Raw genomic sequence first — 20,737 nt, forward strand, 5'->3', positions numbered from 1 at the left:
GACAGGTAAGAGCTCTAAATGGTTACTGGTGCTGTAAAATCACTACTGCCTGTGAGAAGTGCTCTAAAGCTGCTCCTGTCATTGATGACCACACCTGCAGGGAAGGGGGTGTCCCATAAAGGACAAGGCTCCTGCTCTCCTGGTCCTGCTGCAGGTAAAACACTCCACAACTCCTTTCCCAGCCTTCTGTATAAACAGGTACCATTTCTGATTTTATTTCATCATAACATACATGTAATGCTCATGACACAACAAGATGAGAAACTCACATCTCTCTGAACCATTTCACCAGCTTGCCATACACCAAACATGCCAGGTATGCCACACACCAAATGCCATACATTATATTCATTGTGAATATGTACACATTTTTCCCTCTCACATCCTCCACTTTGCTTTTCAGCCTTCTGCAAACCATTTCCAGTATTGTTCAGGGACAGGACTCTAGTTCAGATATGAGCCAGGGCACCACCCTGTGCAGGACATGGGGTTAAGGTTTCCTCCCATGGGAACCTGCCCTTCACCTTGGATTCATCCAGAACACACTGGGAATCACGAGGAGCCACCAGACCAGATTTCAGTTCTTCAAAAGGCAATCAACCAAACCAACCCCAAACACACAAAGAAGGGGAGCACACACATGTCTGAGGAAGCACAGAGGAGGAAGAATCAGTTTCTGTCCCTAGGGATTGATAGGTGTTCACTCCCATTAACTGGTTTAAATCAAAGCCACCCGCTTTTCCTGAGCCCTGCTCAGCTGTTAACACAGGCAAACACTCACACAGCTGAAAATAGCTGTGATGTCATCACTTCCACTGCAGATGTAAACAGAGACAAGTGGCAGCACGTTCAGTGAGCAGCCAGCACCTGACACAGTGGCCAGGCTGCTGTGAGCCTCTCCCTTGCCCAGCCTCTTGCACACACAGCACAAAGAGCTGAGCAGAGTCCTCTGGGCTCAGGGACTCCTGGCGCCTCCTCTCTCTGTGCCTTTTGCACTTTTTAGGATCAAGTTAATCAATGCTGTAGCTTTCAGTGCTATTTTCAACAGTCCATTGTAGGAAATTAAAGTCACATCCTAGCCACAAAACAAAACAATGACAAAAATCTTCTCCACTTTTCAATATAGTAAAACCTGAGATTTGAGTCACAAACTAGCTAAACTTACAGTAAAAAAACCCCAAACATAGCCCAAGCTGCTGACTTGAATTAGGGCTTCAGTTTGCTGCTGACAATTTTTTTTTTAAAGCTGTTGGCCAGGGTTAATTATTTGTTACTACAGTTTTCAGCTGCCTGCACTGAAATGGGACAAAAGAATACAGCCTCTCCTCAAGGTGTTCTGAGGGTGCTGGGAAGGCCCTGGGGGCAAGAAGGATGCAGCTTTACACAGTGACTCGGTACCATCCCTCGCTGAACTGACCATAAACCTCATGGCAATGTGCACAAGGAGCCCAAGGTGAGCAGCAGCCAAGGTGAGAAGGGAAGCAGCTGGGTCACTGTTAAAAACATGAGAAGGGCTGTGCCTCGTCTCATGTGAAACCTCCATCCTCGAGATGGAGGTGTCTGCCCTGGGTGCAGAGGGGGAGGATGTGGCAGAGCCTTGACATCTGCAGTTCCACCCTGGAACTGCTCAGTTAAGGACAAAACCCACCACAGCTCATTTTTACCTTAAAAAAAACCCCAAACTTTTGAATTGTTTTTCAGCAACTGAATTGTTAATGGGCAAGAAAAGTGTGTTGTGGCCACTCGTACCAGCCACTTCTCTTGCATTTAGCTCAAAATACCAACCACTTTTCTATAGCTTAGAAGCCAAAGCAGCTACCCCTCTCCCAGAAGCCAGTTTAGTATCAAAAATACAAATACTTTATCAAAAGACTGGGGGGAACAGTCCTAAGTATGGTTCATTCATCTTTTAAGATTAATTGCTGCTGAGCCAACTGAAACACTTGTGCGTGGACAGCTTTAAAAAAAAAAAAATTAAACGTGGCCAGTCATTACTTGTTCACATTGTTTATGAACTCATTACCAGCATGTGGCAGCCATTAAGCCCTAGTTTATTTTATGTATTTTTGAGGTACTGGGGTTTTTTTTTTCTCTGAAGCAGCTCTCTAGCGAATCACCTAAAGCCTATTCATTAGAACAATAGTTACACCAGTATTTACATTTGTCTGAACGGTGTGTTCAGACCAGCCTTGCTGTAACCGGTCCCTATGGCCTTTGGAATCGCTCCCAGTCTCCTTTTCTTTTAGGAAAAAGGTCTCCCTCCAGAGGTTGGCTCAGTGTCAGGGCTAAGGTGCACTGGTGAGGACGTGGGGCACGGGGAGGGAAGAACACAACTAGTTCTGACAGGTAGGAGCGTGGTTTAGTGGGAGCAGAGAAAGGGTTTGATACCAGGAGAGCTTCCTTGTTAAAAGCCACTGAAAGGATAGGCAATCCATTGCACAGAATTGCTTCCTCTGCCAGGGAAAGGTCTGTGAAATGTTCTGCCCTTCTCCCGGAGAGGAGAAAAGCCCAGCAGCAACCTTGGTCTCTGTGCAGTACCACCCTTTCCCTGGCTCCCAGCAAAGCCTCCGGTTCTTCCCTCCCCGCACCTTTTTACCCAAAGTTTCAGATTTACAGGGACCTCTCACACGCCGGGGGAGCAGCTCTGCCACAGTCACAGGAGCCTCCGCCCCTCAGGACACTTCAATGATTTCCATGCTGCCTGAAAAGCTGGACTGACTGCCCACTTTGCCCAGTTCCTCTCTGGACCTGTTGTCCGCCAGGATGCTCTCCCCGAACTCCATCTGGCAGCTCCTGCGCTTGAACTGCTTCTCGAAGGAGCTCTCCTCGTGCCAGCTGCGCCGGGAGTCGCCGCGGTCGGCCTGGCGGGCCCGGCGGCGCACGGCGCTGGGCTGCTCGCAGCCCGAGGGCAGCTGGCTGCAGCTGTAGGCGGGGAAGGCGCCGCCGCCCCCGAACACCGCCGAGGCCGAGTAGAAATGCGAGGAGGACTCGGCGGCGAAATACCAGCTGTTGGTGAGGGACGAGGGCTGCGGGGCCAGGATGTCCGAGTGCCAGCCCTTGAGGCCCAGCCCCGCGGCGGACTTGGCCAGGTGCTGCTGGCTGGTGGAGAGGCCGAACACGAAGTTCGTTCTGTAGGTGTCCTCCACGCTGCCGCTGCGGTGCAGGGGGTACAGCAGGGGCCGGCCCGCGTGGGGCCGGGAGGCCGCGCTGTCCAGCGGCCACGGGCCCGGGGCCTCCTGCGGCCGCGCCGCCTCCTCCTGGTCGGGGCTGCTCTCGGGGCTCTGCTCCGCCACCTCCTGCACCGGGGAGAACTGGCACAGCTTGCCGCTCCCCTCCAGGGCAGCCGCGTGTTTGTAGTACTCCAGCGTGTCCTCGGAGGAGGCGAAGCCCTGCACCGATGCGGTGACGCAGCTGCTGCTCGCCGAGTAGGACACGGATTTGATATCCAAGGAGAAGGAGCGCTTCAGGCGGTTGCTGTCCTCCACCTTGTCCAGGGAGACGTGCAGCCCGTTGATGCCCTGCACCAGCGGGCCGTCCTCCAGCGGCGCCGGGTGCCCGCGGGTGTCCGTGGGCTTGGGCTCCAGCAGCTCCGAGGCGGCCGAGAGGCAGAGGCTGCTCTGGCCGCCCTCCAGCACCTGCTCGCTGCTCTTCTCCAAGTGCAGCAGCTTCAGCTTGCTGCTGATGGGGCCCGGCTGGCCGCTCTGGTTCTTGAGCTTCTTCTCGAAGTCCAAAAGCTGGCCCAGGAAGTTGAAGTTGGGAGAAATGGTTGGCCTCTTTTCTTTCACAAATCTGGTAAGAGGGGACAAACAAAGAGAAAATTAATTCAAGAACCTGTTGCTCAGATAACCCTGCACTCAATGTTGTGAGTGTCTACAGCTTATTCTTGACTTGGACTAGGGTTCAGTCAAGCATAAGTGACTTGAGGATGGAGTTTAAAAAAGGCAGTTTAAAGCAAAATGATGCTTGCTGCATGCTCTAAATCGTCTCTGTGAAAAACACCAAATCACTTGTTTTTAAAATTCTGAAAGTTAATAGTAATAAAATGGTTATAAAAATAGTGATACAATTAGAGTAATAACAATTTGGACAAATTGAATTAGGACAATATGAGACAATAGAGACAAAGAGTTGCAGATGTCCAGGTACCTTTTTCTGGTCAGCACAAGCCTGAAAAAGGACACCCCTGAACAAAGGATTAACCCTTAAAAACAACAGCCTGTTGCATATTCATACAGCTCATACATGATGCATAAATTCCATTCAAACACAGGATTGTCTGGTCATCAACAACTTCCTCTGAATCCTGACAGCGCCTTCGAGGCGGGAAGAAGTTCATTTCTTCTGAAAAGAGGGCAATAAATTATTTTTCTCTGAAATACTCAGGTGTCCTGTGGCTGCTATCTCGCTGCAAGTCCTTTCTTTAAAAAAAGTGTCCTACATAGCATAGTTTCTATTTTAACATTTTTATAACCTAAAACTATGTTTAACACACTACTTAAGAGAATTAATACAGCATTACTTTCTAGCACAACACATATAATATTAATTTTAATATTTGCAAAAAGCCAATCATAAAATACACATTTTTCACATCTCTGTAGTTTCATTTTTCACATCTCTCCTGTCCTACCTGTCTGATTTGCAATGCAGATAAATAAGGACTTTGCTTTTAACAGGCTGCACAACAGAGGTGCCCAAATCCCTCCTCCTCCAGTTTTGGTTTTGTTTTTTTTTTTTTTTTAAGAAACATTCCTGGAACTATGCTTAACCAGATGACAAGAGAATTAACAAGGAAAGAAGCCTTGAAGAACTAAATCTAGTACAAACACACATATAATGTGCCACTGGGAAAATTAAATACTATTAAAAATGAAACCTGTCTGAGGAAGTGTACAGAAGATGAGTGTGCAGTCATTAAAAGCAGAGTGAGGAAAATGGAAAGGTGTACTTGGGTATGTCAGTACATGCTAGCACATGAACAAAGTCAAAACTTGCATTTTTTATTACTATTTGAACAAACAATCCTAGGAGTAGTCAAGCTGACACTATGACCTGGAATATCAGATTGCATGAGCTGATAGTGGAAACTTCCACCCAGAAGTGTAACACTGGCAAATGGAGAAATCTAGTGAGTCTTCTCAGGAGAAACTCTGTAGTTTGTCCTCTTAGCATTTGATGTGAAAGTTTTTAGCAATTTTCCCAAGAATTCATAGTTTTTGTTCATTTTTTCCCAGTCAAAACTGTTGTACTTGGGTTAGTTATTAAAGGAAGGTCTTTCTTGCCTGTGGCCTGGTAGCCTCCCCAACCCTGTTCTTTCCACTTTGTCCTCTTTATCCAAAATACTGGGCAGTCCCAGATTTAAACCTAGAATTTTAAAAAATGAAAATAGTAGAGAAAGCATGCTGGATCCCCTGACAAGTTTTACAGATTTTCAAGCTTTTTCATCTCAAAATATGCATTATTTTTTCCAATTGGAAAACATGTATAATTTTAAATTCTTATGTTTATTTCTGTTAAATAGTCCATTATACAAAAGATTTTAAAAGTTTATTTCTTTGACTTTGGCTTAATGTAATAGTATCACCTTTTTATCTTTGTAATAATGTCAGACAAACATTTTATCTAATGACTTCCACTAATTCAAAGAAAAGTATTTTTCTTTTAAGCTTGGCCAACAAGAGATCCCAAACCAATGAGTAAAATGTTCTGCAGATGATTCTCCCTGAGCCATATCAAAGGAAATATGACAGAATATAATCTAAATTTCACAGCAGTTGCTCACTGCTAAGAGAAGAAGACTTAGTGGGATTAATCCATCACACTCTGTTCATGCTTTTGATTAAGATACAAATTAGAATTTAATGCAGAGATTTCCTGGAGGAATTTCGAAGCTCCCAGAAGCAGTTCCTTGAGGTGTGTGCATTTTAGCAGTGTTTGGTTCTCTACAGCTCTGCCCTCAGCCACTACAGCCTGAGACCAGGCAGGTTTTTCACTGAGCTCACACCTTGCACAGTATCTGTCCACACTGACTGTAATTCATGTTGTTATCTGTACCTGAAAAACTAAGCTTTAACTTCTTAACCAAACCTGTTCCCTGTTGGAATTCCTGCACAACACCAAGCCACCAGCAGGCTCCAGTAAGGAAATGTGGGAAGTGTCCCAACACAGCAGGAGAGAGGTGCAGCTCAGGCACCTCTTACATGCAGTTTTTTCAACATTCAACAGCTTAAAAGTTTCAGTGGAAATCACGCTCCACATGGCAACACCCAGTGCTCATCTCTCTCTCCTCATATCCCTGTTTTAGGGATGGTGGTTTGGAATCACACTCAGGTGATTCCAAAGGGGCTCCTCTGCCCCTGCTCCAGGGCAGTTACTCAAACTGGTTCTGCATAACTCCTTACAGTGATGCCCTAGCTGTGCCAGGGAGCCATCAAAAAGCAAATCATCATTTTCTGTACAACACAACAAAGCAGTTGGTTAAAGTAAAAAAAGTAAGAAGTAACACTTTCCTACCTGGTGGGTAGGAAAGTGTTCACAATCCAAGTAGATATAAAATGGTATCTGTAAAGGAGGAAAGGGAAGGGGGTCTCCACAAACACTACCAAATGCCAAATGAAGCGATACTTCAAAATGCTTTCCCACACAGTTTTTGACTGACTTCGAGAGCAACAAAGAAGCTTTCTCCATTCCTGGGCATTTCACTTTCAGGCAGCTCTTTGTGAGCACTACCAAACTGCAGGAGACAGATCCAGCCCAGCATTTGTCCCAAGTGTGGCTCTAAATACCAAATCCCCTCAGTTCTCTCTTCATCCCTGACCACTCTGCTGTCCCTGTGGCTCACAGGATGCTATTACACACATGTGTGTTTGTACACAACAGCTGTGGGTCAGCAATGACACTCCCACCAAAACACTCCCAGACCATGCACTGCTCCTGTGCACCAGGATGGAGAGGAGAGCTGGAGGCACATGGGCTGAGATAAGAACAATTTACTGGAAGCAGTGGTGGGATTAGACAATGAACAGTAACAGCACCATAGTAATGGCAGAGGGGTGAGAAAGAAGGCAAATGATTCACACCGTGTGGGAGCCTCAGAGTACCTGACCCTGCCTCAGAAGGGACCCTTCCCCTGCTCCCAGCAGTGACAGGAGGTGGCACAGAATAACCTCCAGGTACTGGCCATGCCTCTCCTGGCTACTGCAGAAATTAGCCCTGTCCTGGCCAGAAGCAGGACGAGACACATACCTTGAATAGGCAGTTTACATTCCATGTATTTGCCTGCTTGGATCAAAGATCATTCTGCAGTGGGCAATTAATATTTGCTGTGTGATATCTATTCAATACCATTAATTTGTTTCTGGAGGAAACCTATGCTTAAAACAAATGTGGCCAGTGAACTACCAGGTAAAATGTCTCCTTCTACCCTTGGTCATAGAACCTTTTATCATCCACCCTAAAAACAAGGCAACAGGCACAAGAGTTAGTAGGAAAGGAAGATTTGTCCCTACCTGTAAGCTTCATCCAAGGACATATCCATTCTTTTCATGATGTATGCAATGGCAATTGTGGCAGAGCGAGATATCCCAGCTAAACAGTGCACCAACACATGGCCATTGGATGCTTTTGCTTTTTCTACATGGCAAAAGAAATTGGCAACTGTCAAACTCAGCAGCATCATACCAGGATGAAAAGTTTTTAAAGAAAGCAGTGTTACTGAAAATTATTCAAAGCTTCCAATTGAACTGCTAATTGCAAATCTCATGGAAGCTTGAAACAAAACTCACTTATTTCCTCTAGCACTGTGTAGTAGCATTGAGTATCGAAAAAGCATGACTACACACAGGAAATATCCTGCAGTCACAGCATAGCTCATTTTAATGTGCACATAAACAGCCCTATTTAGATGTCTGGGAAAGGTGATTGTTTCTAATTTTATATGCAAGTAAAAAGCCAGCATTCATGATGGAACAATCTGGCCAGTTCAGACATGGCTAGTGCACTTCCCAAAGGTAAAGGCAGAAGTTGTATGTCCAAATTTCTGACCCACTCTCTGCAGACATACATCAGGCATCTGAGAGGCTGCCTGACAGCAGCTCTGAAGTGTCTTTGTTCTGTAAAGCAGCAACATGCAGTGGCACAATCTCCCCACTTTTTGCTCCTGTGCTTATGGAGTGATGCTGATCATGTCCACAGATCCTGAGGGCATTTTCACACTCCCCAGAAAGAGCTCTGGGCTTCTCCAGCCAAAACAGCAGAGCAGACACACAGAGAAACCCAAACACTATTTGAGACAGAGAATTAAAATTTTCTACTCACCTATAAAATCCACTGATTTATCCAACCAAGGCAAAATTTTCTCACAAAAGCTGTCATTCACAGGCACTCTGAGGAAATGAGATTCTGGAATAAAATCAGGCTTTGGACAAGTATTGCTGGCATTCAGGACGTAGCCAATGTCGTTCTGCTGCATCAGCTCCTAGGAAAGAAAGGAAGATTAAGCCTAGAAAAGTCAAATGGTACCTTTGGCACATTACAAAGCTAAAGACCAAACTGAAATTTGTGTTGGAATTGCTCAAGCTGTGTAAGGGACATTCTTCTAGGAAAAAGAGAACTCCTCAGCTTTGAATTCTTCTAACAACCTCTAATGAGACATCCAGTGTGTCCAAGTAACATATGGCCTGCAAATCCCATAAAAATGAAGTTAACAAAGAACAGAAGTAATGGTAGAATACCTTCTGCTACTCTGAAGCATCACTTCCAAGAGAATGAACTTTTTGCTACTTTGGTTTAAATTCTTAGCATGCAAACTGACAACAAACACTTCCCACATGCAGTTTGCTGACCTGAATATGTGTTTTCCAGATCACATATCTGGGACTGAAATTGCCCCATCACAGATTTTGGTGGGAAATAGGAAATGAAATGATGCCTCCTGCAGTCACCTCTCAAGTCCAGGAGTTTCTTGTTTCTAAGGGAATGTGCAAAACTCTCTCAAAACCTCAAGGAAAGAGATTAATATCTTTAATTAAACCATTTCCAGACAGCACTGAGTGGCATTTTGTAGGAGTCCTGCTCTGTGATGTACAATTTCAGTTTTTAGTCTCTAGGCCTCTTGCCTCTCACAGAAATGTCACAGGAACAAGCAAAGACTCTCAGTGTACATTTAAAAGTCAACTGGGCTTTTAAGTAAGTCAGTTTTCATGACTGAAATAAAAGAGAGGCACCTCTTTTCTGCATCTCTCCATATGGATGGTATTCAGAGTTGTGCAAAGTAGTTTGGGATGCAGTGGGCAGCCTAGTACAAAAACATATGGAAGAAGTACTGGAAAAGTAGAGATGGCTCCACCACAAGCCATCCAGTCTGCTCCAAGGAAGCATCTTGACACAGAAAAGCACTTTAGCATGTTGGACTAATGCTTATCAAAGTGCCCCGGTTCAGAGAGGATCTGGCAGTAAGTGACATGCAACATGGCTTGGACACTACTTACATTGAACATAAACACTGGGGAGCTTCTGGCCAGATTTCTATGGAAACTCTTATCTCAAAATAAACATTAAGAAAAAGAAAACAACCCAAAATCTGGTTTTAATCCTTTTTCTTTCATAGCAGATATATAATAAAGTTTGTCAATCCATAGGAGCAGCAGCATGAACGAATTCTTATACTGCTGATTTCAACTGGAATACAAAGTCACAGAGCCAAATGATTGATTTTTCCCCATATTCTTTCTGCAAGCATAGACATCTTTTAGTGAGGAGAAACAGAGAGATGCTTATTGAGCAGAAGAGCCAGAACTCTGACTGAACTCTGTCCTGTTCAGTCAGAGCAGTCTAACCTGTGATGTTGAGTTCTGATAGCCCACGCTCATGGCGCAGCGTGGACAAATGGACTGCCATGGTCAGGTTTGTTAGGAACATAGCTAAGGGGGGGTGATGAATTGGGAAGAATAGAAAACCTTATTATTTCTTTTAAAACACAACCATTGATGGGCTGCACAGTCCAGCCATCACAGTAATGCCAGGTTTTTGATGTAGGATTGATTATTCATATGGAACAAGAAGGCTGCAGATGCCAACGTCCGAAATCTGCAAGCCAAGAAAACCACCCCAAAATATTAGTGCTTGTCTTTCAGACTGAGGCTAAAGAAAGAAGTTATGCTTCCTTCTGTTCTGAAGAATCAATCATTCCCACTGTGACATGCTCCAGTGTAATAACCATAACAGTGCCTTCATTGTAAGGCACCCAAGAGGAAAAAGTGAATTACGATGGGAGGAAGATCCAGAAATCCTAATACTAACAACTCTGTGAAAAGAAGGTAAATGCTCTTTTGTAAGCTTATTTACATTTTATGACTTGTTTAATCTGAAAATTAATAGCACCTTAAAATGTTATTTTGTTCCAGGAAATAAAATCCAGGTCTGGAAGAAAAGAATAGTTATGCAAGTGGGAAGGTAGAAAGTTATACATTTTAAATGCTGGCACAAGCCATGAGGTGTAAGTAGGAAGCTCCTTCAGGGCCACAACCACACCACAGATTGCTTTCTGTCACACTAAGTTTCAGAAAGGACACTGTCACTCCTATGTAGGTTAGAATGCAATTTTCTTCTCTTTCCCAAAGAGCAAGGAAGATTTTCTGTAAAAGTAAATACTGTCTTGCAATGCCACCAGTCTATCACAGGAAAATAACCAAAATGTAGCACACTGAGACCCAAAACGAGCAAACTTTCCTTAGAACTCTTAGGAGGTTTAAATGCTGTTTTTTTCCTAGCACTTGAAGGAAATACTAAAACCAGGCAATCTTCCTTTGTCCTGCTGTAACCACGAATATAATTGTGTCAACCTCCAAGACCTGCCAAAACAAGCGGGTCAGAGCTGTGACAGGAATGCACTTGACCTGCTGTCATGGCAGATGTGACAGTAGGGTTGACAGGTTCCTGAGGAATGTACCATTCCATCTGCCCCAGCATGAAGGAGAGAGACACCCAAGTTTCATATTACATGACCCACAGATTAATTACTTGGTGTGTGGATCACTGCTTCTCCCACAGCTTTCCATGGCTTGTGCATTACCTGCCTCCACTGCTGCTGTTTCACAGCTGTAACAATGCCCCATGATGGAAGATCCATGGGGATCAGATACTCCTTCCAGTGACCCACATGGCACCCAGAATGCCCACCTTGTTGAGGACATCTCACTGAGGACATCCAGTGACCCATGTGGCACCCAGAATGCTCACCTTGTTGAGGACATCCAATGACCCATGTGGCACCCAGAATGCTCACCTTGTTGAGGACATCCAGTGACCCACATGGCAGCCAGAATGCCCACCTTGTTGAGGACATCCAGTGACCCACATGGCAGCCAGAATGCCCACCTTGTTGAGGACATGCAGTGACCCATGTGGCACCCAGAATGCTCACCTTGTTGAGGACATGCAGTGACCCATGTGGCACCCAGAATGCTCACCTTGTTGAGGACATCTCGCTGACACCCAAGGTAGAGATGAGGCAGGATTCTAGTTGGGCCAGTGTTGGAAACAGGTAGGCAGGGTTGAGAAATGCAAGTAGGGATGAGTGTGGATTTTCCTTCACAGAGACCAGGGAAAGAGCTGGAGAACTCAGCAAATCCACCTGTGAGAGGAAGAGCAGGTATTTAATCTACAAACATGCTGGTGCCCGTGCCAGTTCTGGGAGAGCAGCATTTAGCATGGGAGATGGGGAGGCACTGAGGGGCAGCAGGAAAGCCTTGGCAGAGAAGCTGCACATGTGCCTTTCCTTAGGTCAGCTTTGTGGTTCTGCAGACAAAATGGGAAACACAATAATCCTTGGTTTTTCAGTCCCTAGAATATGAGAAAAAATACACATCTTTCTGTGGAACCATACATCAACAGCCAAGGCCTGGCGACGTATTCCCACTCTGTCTGGAATAGTTATTTCTCTCCCTCCACTTCTCAGAAGTTTTTGATCCTTCTTCCCATTCTTAATATGTGGAAATGATTCTTCAGAAAAACAGGCACAGGACCCACCACACCATAAGCTGGCACACCTTTTAGTCTCCACCCTACCAAGGTGCTTTCTAGACACTTCCTTCTCCCATATCAGCTTTATACTGACAGTTCGTTAAGAAAACATCATGTTTATTCCATTTGGTAAAAGCATTAATATGCATTTGGTAATGCTTACTTTTAAAATCCTACATTACTAATTAAAATCCTATAGTACTAATTAAAATACTGCAACCATTTTGTGTGCTGCTCCATAATTAATGTATTTCATTCAGGACACTGGAAGAAGTTTCATCTTTCAAAACCACACCAAGCCAAGGCTTCTCCATCTCGAGTGGGGGAGGTGAAGCAGAGGGAAGACTCACAAAGCACAGTGAAAATTCCCAGCTCTTTCCTCCCAGATGAGCAGAGTTTTAACTGAAGGAAGAGTAATTATAATCTATTCAGAATGGAGCACCTTTTTATCATCAAGGAATTGAAGCACTGACATGCTCAATCTGCCAAATGCTATGTTCACTGTGATTACAGTTTGAAGATGTGAATTAAAATTGCTCAGGAATAAGCTAATGTACTGTTTTGCCAGGGCTTGCATTACCATTGCCTGAATTATTCCTATTCTTTAGCTTTTAAAATTTGTATCATTAGTAAATGTTGAAATACCAAGGCAATAGTGTGTACCAACCCATTTTATCTAATAAAAAAGCCAACAAGCAGATTCCAGAGCAAGCATTTTATGAATTAATTCCTGTTCAGTCTCCTGAATAAATAAATAAATGAATGAACAAATAAAATAAATAAATTACTATTTTGTGGGACAAGCTAAGGCACTGCGCATCAGGAGCACAGATCCTGCTTGTTCCATCAAATGAGAAGAGTTTGCAAAACAATTCTCTCACATACTTGCTAAATTTTCTTCTGTATAGCCCAGTGTTTTCCTTTCTATTACAGGAAGCATTCCTTGAATTGATAGGTAGTGTATACCTCTGAGATTGAATGTAAGCAGTTATCTGAGAGGATAGTGAAGAAGAGGAAATCAAGGATTTGCCTTGGTTTCATTTATTTTCTGGGAGCATTGTTGGCTGCTCTGTGGATCTTGTCACTGACATGGCTGGAAATAGAGAACTCCTTACAAAGAAGCTGCAGAAGCAAGGATTTTACATCTGTGCTATCTTTGCAAAAGACTACATGGGAAAAGTTCAGCAAAAAAGTCTTTCCAACTACCTAGGGATTGGTCTCATTTCTGTGTGAAACCTGTGGCAAGAAATTAAGCAGGAAGCTAATGTGCAAAACACCTGAGATTTTGGGGAGATGGAACCCATGCTCGGTCATCCTAAGAAAAGGAGCACTCTATTTTATTTTCTTTTTATTCCAGGACTCTTTCTAGGCCAATTGAAATGATTCAAGATTAGATGCTTCAATACTTCCTCTATGGCATTCATCCTTTCAAAGTCATGTTTTGTCTTTTCCACTCATGCTTTCCTAGTAACATGCTGCTTCAGGATCTTTACAACATGAATTACACTCACAAAACTCTCAAATCTTCAAAGTCTGACATTACACTGCCTGCCTTTACATGTGCACCAAGTGAACCCTCCTTTCCTCTGAGCATATTTTAACCTGGTGTTAGTATCTGTGCTGAACTGATTTGAGAAAGCACAAACCCAGTGATTTGTTTCAAATATTAAGCTGTCTTCCCTACCATCCTCTAGGACCAAGTTTCCAAAAGGTTAATAGCTTTTGAATCAATCTGGCTTTGCTTTCTGGCACTTCCCAATATGAAAATCCCTTCTAGGTCAATGTGTATGGAAAAATTGCTTTAAAAGCCCACAAGCAAGCAAATCCCAAACCAAGAAAACACACTCAGATATGCATCCTGCTTAAGTACCAATTTCTTTAAGTGCCACAAACTATCAGGGGTCTGGAACAACAGCATCTACATGCACAATCTCTAAGCTGTCATGGCATTGTGAGACTCATTTCTGTTCAAAAGAACTGTACTCATCACTCTTTGCTTGCACTAACTTATAAAATATACTTATTTTTAAAATACACAGGGAAATGTATTAAAAAAACCCCTCAGCACCTAAAAATGTATAGAGAAAAAGGATTTATTTCAAATGTCTGTTTTCTAACACAGATGGTGGCTCCCCAGATGAACTCTATGACCAGTCTACATGAGGAGCCTCTTATGAGAAAAGTGTTTTAAGCACTCAGACCACCTGTACACTTCTGCTGTAAATGAAGCAGTTTTCAAAAAATAAACATTTGGAAAACTAATTTAGTCTACAGGTAGGAATGCAGAACAGAAAATTGAGCCTTAAAAGAAAAATGGGACAGGTTTTGTTTCACATTCCATAATTTGGGGATGACCTTTGCAAGAAGACAATTTTTTTTCCTTTAAATCTCCTTACCTACCTCAGTTGGAACAGGGACATTGGCAGCACTGTGCAGTTTGTTTTAATTAGAGAAAATACGCTTTTCTTCTGGAGCTAGTTTTTAATAACACCCTTTCTCCCAGCACTGCTCCAGCCTCACGTGAATAATAAATCAATTGCAAGAGCATGTTGAAACTGTGGGGGGGAGGAAAGCAAAAAATCCACACATCATTAACAGAGCTGCTGGGTTAATGGAGTTTCACTGAATTCTTTGATAAATGTCACTGGGCCTTGGAAATACATGACTGACAAATAACTCCAAAATACTCTCTCCTCAATAGCTCTGAACCACACAGGTTTTCTGTATTCTTAGTGGTAAGCTGAGCTGAAACAGCTCTCTTGACATTCAACAGGATGTCTCTACAAAACCATGTCAAGGTGCCAAAAGCTCTCTGCTTTTGCAGCCCTTGTGTGTGGCAGACAACCCAACACCTCCCAGTCCTTACAGCAAAGTGTTTCTTGCTTACAAGCCTCCACATCCATTAGCAGAAATCTGGCAAGAGCCAGTAAACCACTTGATTGCCCTGTTGCTATGGTTCTGCAAAGTGGTGACTACAGACTTCCCTTTGATCCAGGCTTCCCTAACTACAGCTGGGATCATAAAGGTATGATCTCTAAAGGAATCTTGGTATCAGAAGTGTCAGCTCCCTTCTCAGCCAGCTCAGGAAACAAAACAGGGCCAAACCCAGAATGGATGAAAAAAGTTTCAGCAGAATTCTGTGGTAAAAGTCATTCCTCCTTATAGATTCACTGCCTAAGTCCTTATATAAACAGAATTCCCAATTAACTTTGCTAGAAACAGGAAGAGGCAGAGAAAGAATATGGGATCAGGAGGCAACAAATGATAAATATTTTTTATTTGGGAAGAGCTTCCTTTCACTGAGGGAATGGAATCCATCCAGATCCTTATGATTAATTAGTTTAACTACCACTAAACACAAATCACAAATTAATTCAGAGGAATGGCTCCTGGGAAGCACAAGCAGATACAGCAGCTCTTTTCTCTGTGTTCTGTGGAAAGAGAGCAGGAGCATTCCAGTGCTGCCAGCTGCCCTGCTGCAATCACAGACAGAGCTCTGCAAACCACTCTGCAGGATCATCTAAGCCCCAAAGGTCTGGATTGAACACTTAGGTGTTCAATCAAAAGTTGTGAAGTGCAGATCATATTTCATAGTTTTTACCCAATGCTTAATAAAACCTTTCCGGTTAAATGACACCCTGACAGGACAGGTGGATGGTTCTTATGTTCATTCCATGTTACACTGGTTTCTCTTCTTCCTCCTGGTCTTTATATTTCCTTCAATGGGATAGCAAACCATTCAGAGATGTGACCATAATTAGACAAATTCACAGAGAACATACTAAGTACTGATTTGGCCCAGGGAAAAGCAAAAAGGTTAAATAGAAGCATCAGTTACTACAAAATCACTTTTCAAAATGCAAGCATTGTTCCTCATTCACATCACAGACCACAGATGCTCCCTCATACATCCATCCTATCTCTCAAATGTATTTCTAACATATAGGAAAAAAAATCATCAGGAGGCAATCCTAATATCTCTTTATAGTTGCTCATAACATTACTCTTTAAACAGCCAATTCCTGAAATAGCTGAGTTCCTTTTCATCATGAAGTGTCTGCAGAGTTATTGACACCAGAATTTTTATCCTTAATCATCCAGAGATGCTCTTGCTAATCAGGCATGTGCATACTGACAAAGCAGACAGGAACAGAGGTCTGACTGTGCTTCAGAGATAAGGTGAGAGACACAGAAAACATGGCAACCCCTAAGAGCTTGGCTTCTCTAAAACTCCAGGCTAAGAAAAGTCTAAAAAGTGTTTAATACAACATCCCTGCAGCTCCAGCTGGCCCTGCAGCTCCATGTGCCTCACCCAGGAAGCACAGAAAGATCCTGTCTGGTGCTCCTGATGGAGATGTAAGAGACAATGGATGTGTCCTTTTTTCACATGGAGTCTGCTGGAAAAGACCACAGACAAGGCACACTGGTAACAGAGTAAACTGGCATTTTTCTGAAGTAACATTTAAATCAGATATTGCTCCTTTCTTCCCTGTTTTGGATTCTGACTGTTCTGAAAAAGCCAAAGGGAGAAATTGGTTTTCTTCAATGAATTCTTGAAAACAGACTAGAAGCTACTTCCTTCCTTTTCCCACAAGACCTAACTGTCTGCCAGTACATCAGTGTTAATTCAGCATCAAAACCCATTATTTTAAAGCAGGGAGTGGAAAAGGTCTGAGACCCAAGTGATGAGTCAGAAAACCAAAGACTACATGCATGGACTCAGACAGCACTGCAAGAAGGAGAATATGAAGCTTGTGGATTTAACAGACAATTCCACCTTCATTAAATCCAGAATTTTCTTCTTCATTACGGGCACTAATTATTCACAATTTTATATAACCACATACTAATAAATCTTATATTGCTATTCCTTTTTAAAAAGGAATATTGCCATACTTTTTTTTTTCCCTTTTAATTTAATTTTACCTTCAAAGGAAATAAAGAATAAAAAAGCAGGAAAAATTGCAGCTACCTCTAAAACATAATATTTAGGCCCTATGATTCTAAGTAAGCCTCACCAAATGCCTGTATTCACTAAAGGTATGCAGTGGCGTAACTCATATTTAGCTTTTGGGGGCTTTCTTTTCCTCTCCTAAATAGCAATTAGAATTTGTTACTGTAAATACTGATTAGTGCCAGGGCAGTGAGGAAACATTACCAAAAACTAGGCTAAAAAAATAAATCAAACAGCACCACAGCAAACACAAAATATCCAAACCCTGAAGTTTTAAGTTTGCTTTGCCTCAGAGGCTCTCGGTGCTCTTTCCCAGTCACATTCCTGTTGAACATTAACATGTTTATCTAAAAGCTGCAGTATAGATTTTTCCCCTTGCCTTAAGGAAGGAAAGCTGTAAACTTTCTGACTCACAAGTTTTATGAATCTGCAATGTTTCCACTCTGTTTAAACGAGGCACTACAATTGCCGCATTCCAGCCCCGCTCTGCAGGGACCCGTGCCATTTTCCATTACATAAGCTCAGGCTGGAGAGCCCTGTTGGGAGGGCTCCCATCCCATTCCTGTCCCCCCTCCTTCCACGGGATCCAAGGTTTCAGAGTCTGGGGAAGCCAGGGGTGTTTTTATTCCAGTGGTGCCCCGTTATTCCAGGTGTTTTACAAGCACAGTAGCAGGGGAAGTTCTTTGCCCTGGAGGGTTTCTGCCTTTGGTAAGACAAGGTTAATAGGCAGGTTAAGCAAACAGGGAAGGGAAGATGTGTGAGAAAGGGGTCAAGCTTCCCATCCCACCCAAGTGCCATATTCCATGTGGCATGGCAAGTACAAAGAGCAGAGTGGAGCCCCTCACTCTCCTTTTCTGCCTTTAAGGGGAAAAAAACCCAAAAAACCTTCACCATAATTTCAGTCAATTAAATTTCACAGGCATCCAGAGGTATCCAAAATAAAAGCAAACTTAACAAGTTATTCTTGGGTTTGAGAAACGTTATGTGAGCTCTACTTTAGTCAAACCTTGCTCTCTCTCAAAAGACAGGACACACATATGAAAGTAATAAACCCTACTCCCATTCTTCAAGTGCTTAAAACAATTATGGCACTAAATGAACACTGAAAATTGCATTTTAAGTACAGAGGGTGGGAGGATAGTCAGAGGCCGGGCTGTAGCCAAGGGTACTTGCTTTTCTAGGCTCTCTTAAAAACTGATGGAGAGGGAAACTTTTCAAGGGGGTGATTCAGAGCTAAGCTCCTCTCTCACTCTCACCTCCTCCCTGCCAACACTGGCTGTACTCCATGGGTTATGGGACCACTTGGGAATACTGCATTCCCTCAGCAAGATTTTTACTTTTCTCAGTAGAGGCTTCCTTCTGATGGAATCAACCAGTCAGAATGCCAGGAAAGCTGGCATCATTGTGCTACAATCTTTCCTCCTCCAAACAGAATATTGGCAGGATATTTAACAACTCACTCCCACTACATTTATTTCAATTTGCAGATAACCTGATTAATGTAATTGGTGACATCAACATTTTAAGGTGTGCTGGGGTACTCTACAAAGACTTCTATGTAGGAAACACTCAGAACATCAGTAAGCCATAAATGAAAGTTACAGAGCTCCAAATCCAAATGTTAAAAGGTGTCAGGATGTTTGCCAGGACTTTATCAAACCTTGTGCCTTCTTTCAGTCCACACTGAACCACCCATACTTGCCACAGGGGACTGCAGAAACTGGGAATAAAGCCCTGTGTCACAGCCCTGGTCCCTTTAGCACATGGAAATGACCAGCCCTGCAAGAGAATATTCTTCAGATTTCCTACTGCCCTGCCACAGGGAATGGTTCCTTGGAGATAAAGCACTGGGCTTTCCTTATCTAGGCTTTTCTTTAGGCAAGTAAGACAACACAATGGTGAATATACCCTAGAGATACTTCAGTATTTTGACACTAAAGATTTCTTTAAATGTGAATATACCCTAGAGATACTTCAGTATTTTTACACTAAAGATTTCTTTAAATGGGCTTCCAATTTCAAATATTTCTAAAATGAACAGCAGGGTAAAGAAGACAGAAGAAGAGTTCCTGACTGGCTTCCTTCTCCTCATACCTTCCATGCCAGTCTTCCATTTGGTATACACACTTTGTCAAGTGAGGGACAGGTTGGGGAAAACAAGGAATTGGGAAGTTTCAGCAAAAATATACCTTTTGCCACACTCCCTGGGTAATCACTCACTGCTTTGTTTCCAGGACCTTTGTCCAATCTCACTGAACTCATTCTGCCTAGGATGCCCTTCACTGTCCATGCATATAACCCCAACATTTGTCATTGAATAAAAAACCAATAACTTATTTATTTCTCCTTATTACTCCTTCTCCTAGGAAGAATCCACTACATCCCATTACTGCTGATATTTTTCATAGGCAGAAGGGTAGCAAGAGATTAGAAGGAAAGTCCCCACCAACCATTGCTTTGAGAGGGAGGCACACAGTGTATCAGTGTTAGGCTATCACAGTTTTTAATGACATTTTGTACATATAGAAGGGTTTTGTTTAGGTTTTTTTCCTGTCTTTCAGGATGCCTTCCATTTAGGCAAAGTGTTCTCAACACAGACCAAAAAAAGTTTTTAAAAAATCAACACAAAATAAAAAGCTGGGCTTCACCTTCATTGGAAACATTTGAAAGGTAACTGTCTGAAGACATCTGTGCTTGAATGAGCAGAACTAAGCCAGATTAAAAGCAGGGGAGAACAAGTACTTAAGGCAAGTAGAATATGAATGCTTCCATTCACAAAGTGGAATAGAATTTAATCAAGACTCTTGATGTTTACTGCCTTAATTATGAACATTCAAGCAAAAATCTCCTAGTCTCTCCTAAATGTTTCTGCAGAGCAAACAGGAAAATCATAACACTACTAACTAGGAAAAGGACTACATTGCAAATCCAATTCTCAAACTATGAGAAGGAATCAGGTGGCATCTCTGTATTTAAGTCTTACTTAAGTCAGAGTAGAAGATGCCATGATGGGAATAGAATTAAGCCCTTGGTGCCAACATATCAGTATTCTGTGCTCTGTTAAAAATTAAGTACCACATGGAATATTTAATTCCTGAAAACATACCTCACCAAATTATAAGTATTTTTATGAGGTTATATCAAGATCTTAAACTAATTGGTAAGGGTTCCTTTGAGGTCTTTACAATAATTACTTCAATCAAAAACAACCTCCGGGGCAGAGCACGCCTTTATGAACAACCTAAATCAAAAACCACCTTACTGAGTGCTCAGTAATGGGGGGTTTCAACAAGAACAGAGGCAGGAATTTCAGATATTTGTTAAATACTCCTTATTCCATCCCAACAAAAAATATTTTCCTACCCCAAAATGTTTATTTAAGGTCACTGTTTTAAATAAACCAGATTTAGTGGCATATGGAAAACTCAAGTCCAAAGGTTCTTCTTTTTACACAGTACACTGACCCCTGCCCTCATTATGGGCTATAAACATTTATTAGATTTCATCATCAGCTTGCTGAGACAACATATTTTATCTAGTTTCCTACAGCCACATATCAATAAACTCCAAGGAGCTTTCTGCAAGACTGAATTTACCCAATTCTCCTTCACTTCACATCCTACAAGGTTTCTTGAGTGTGCATTGAGTAGCTAGATTTTTAACAGATGTAAAAAAAGTACATGAAATAAACACTGAACTGTAATAGATCAGTAGTAAATAATTTCCTTATATTTCCCTTTTTTTCTTGTCCTCCTCTTCCAC

The 20,737-nt window shown here is 42.7% G+C and overlaps 1 protein-coding gene across 5 annotated transcripts in view; it reads right to left on the bottom strand.

Annotated features, from left to right (window-relative positions):
• Positions 1-184: 184 nt before the first annotated feature.
• DUSP16 (dual specificity phosphatase 16) overlaps positions 185-20,737 on the bottom strand; it is a 58,255-nt gene continuing 37,702 nt past the window's right edge. For all 5 annotated transcript variants that reach the window (XM_063153969.1, XM_063153966.1, XM_063153968.1 and 2 more), the window contains 4 exons: positions 11,469-11,632; positions 8,317-8,476; positions 7,509-7,632; positions 185-3,789 (listed from right to left, as the gene is read on the bottom strand). In XM_063153969.1, the coding sequence (XP_063010039.1) occupies positions 2,673-3,789; positions 7,509-7,632; positions 8,317-8,476; positions 11,469-11,632 (1,565 nt within the window). In that variant the 3' untranslated portion in view covers positions 185-2,672. The remainder of the gene's footprint in view (positions 3,790-7,508; positions 7,633-8,316; positions 8,477-11,468; positions 11,633-20,737) is intronic.

Source organism: Melospiza melodia, chromosome 4, assembly GCF_035770615.1.
Source record: "Melospiza melodia melodia isolate bMelMel2 chromosome 4, bMelMel2.pri, whole genome shotgun sequence".
NCBI lineage: Eukaryota > Metazoa > Chordata > Aves > Passeriformes > Passerellidae > Melospiza > Melospiza melodia.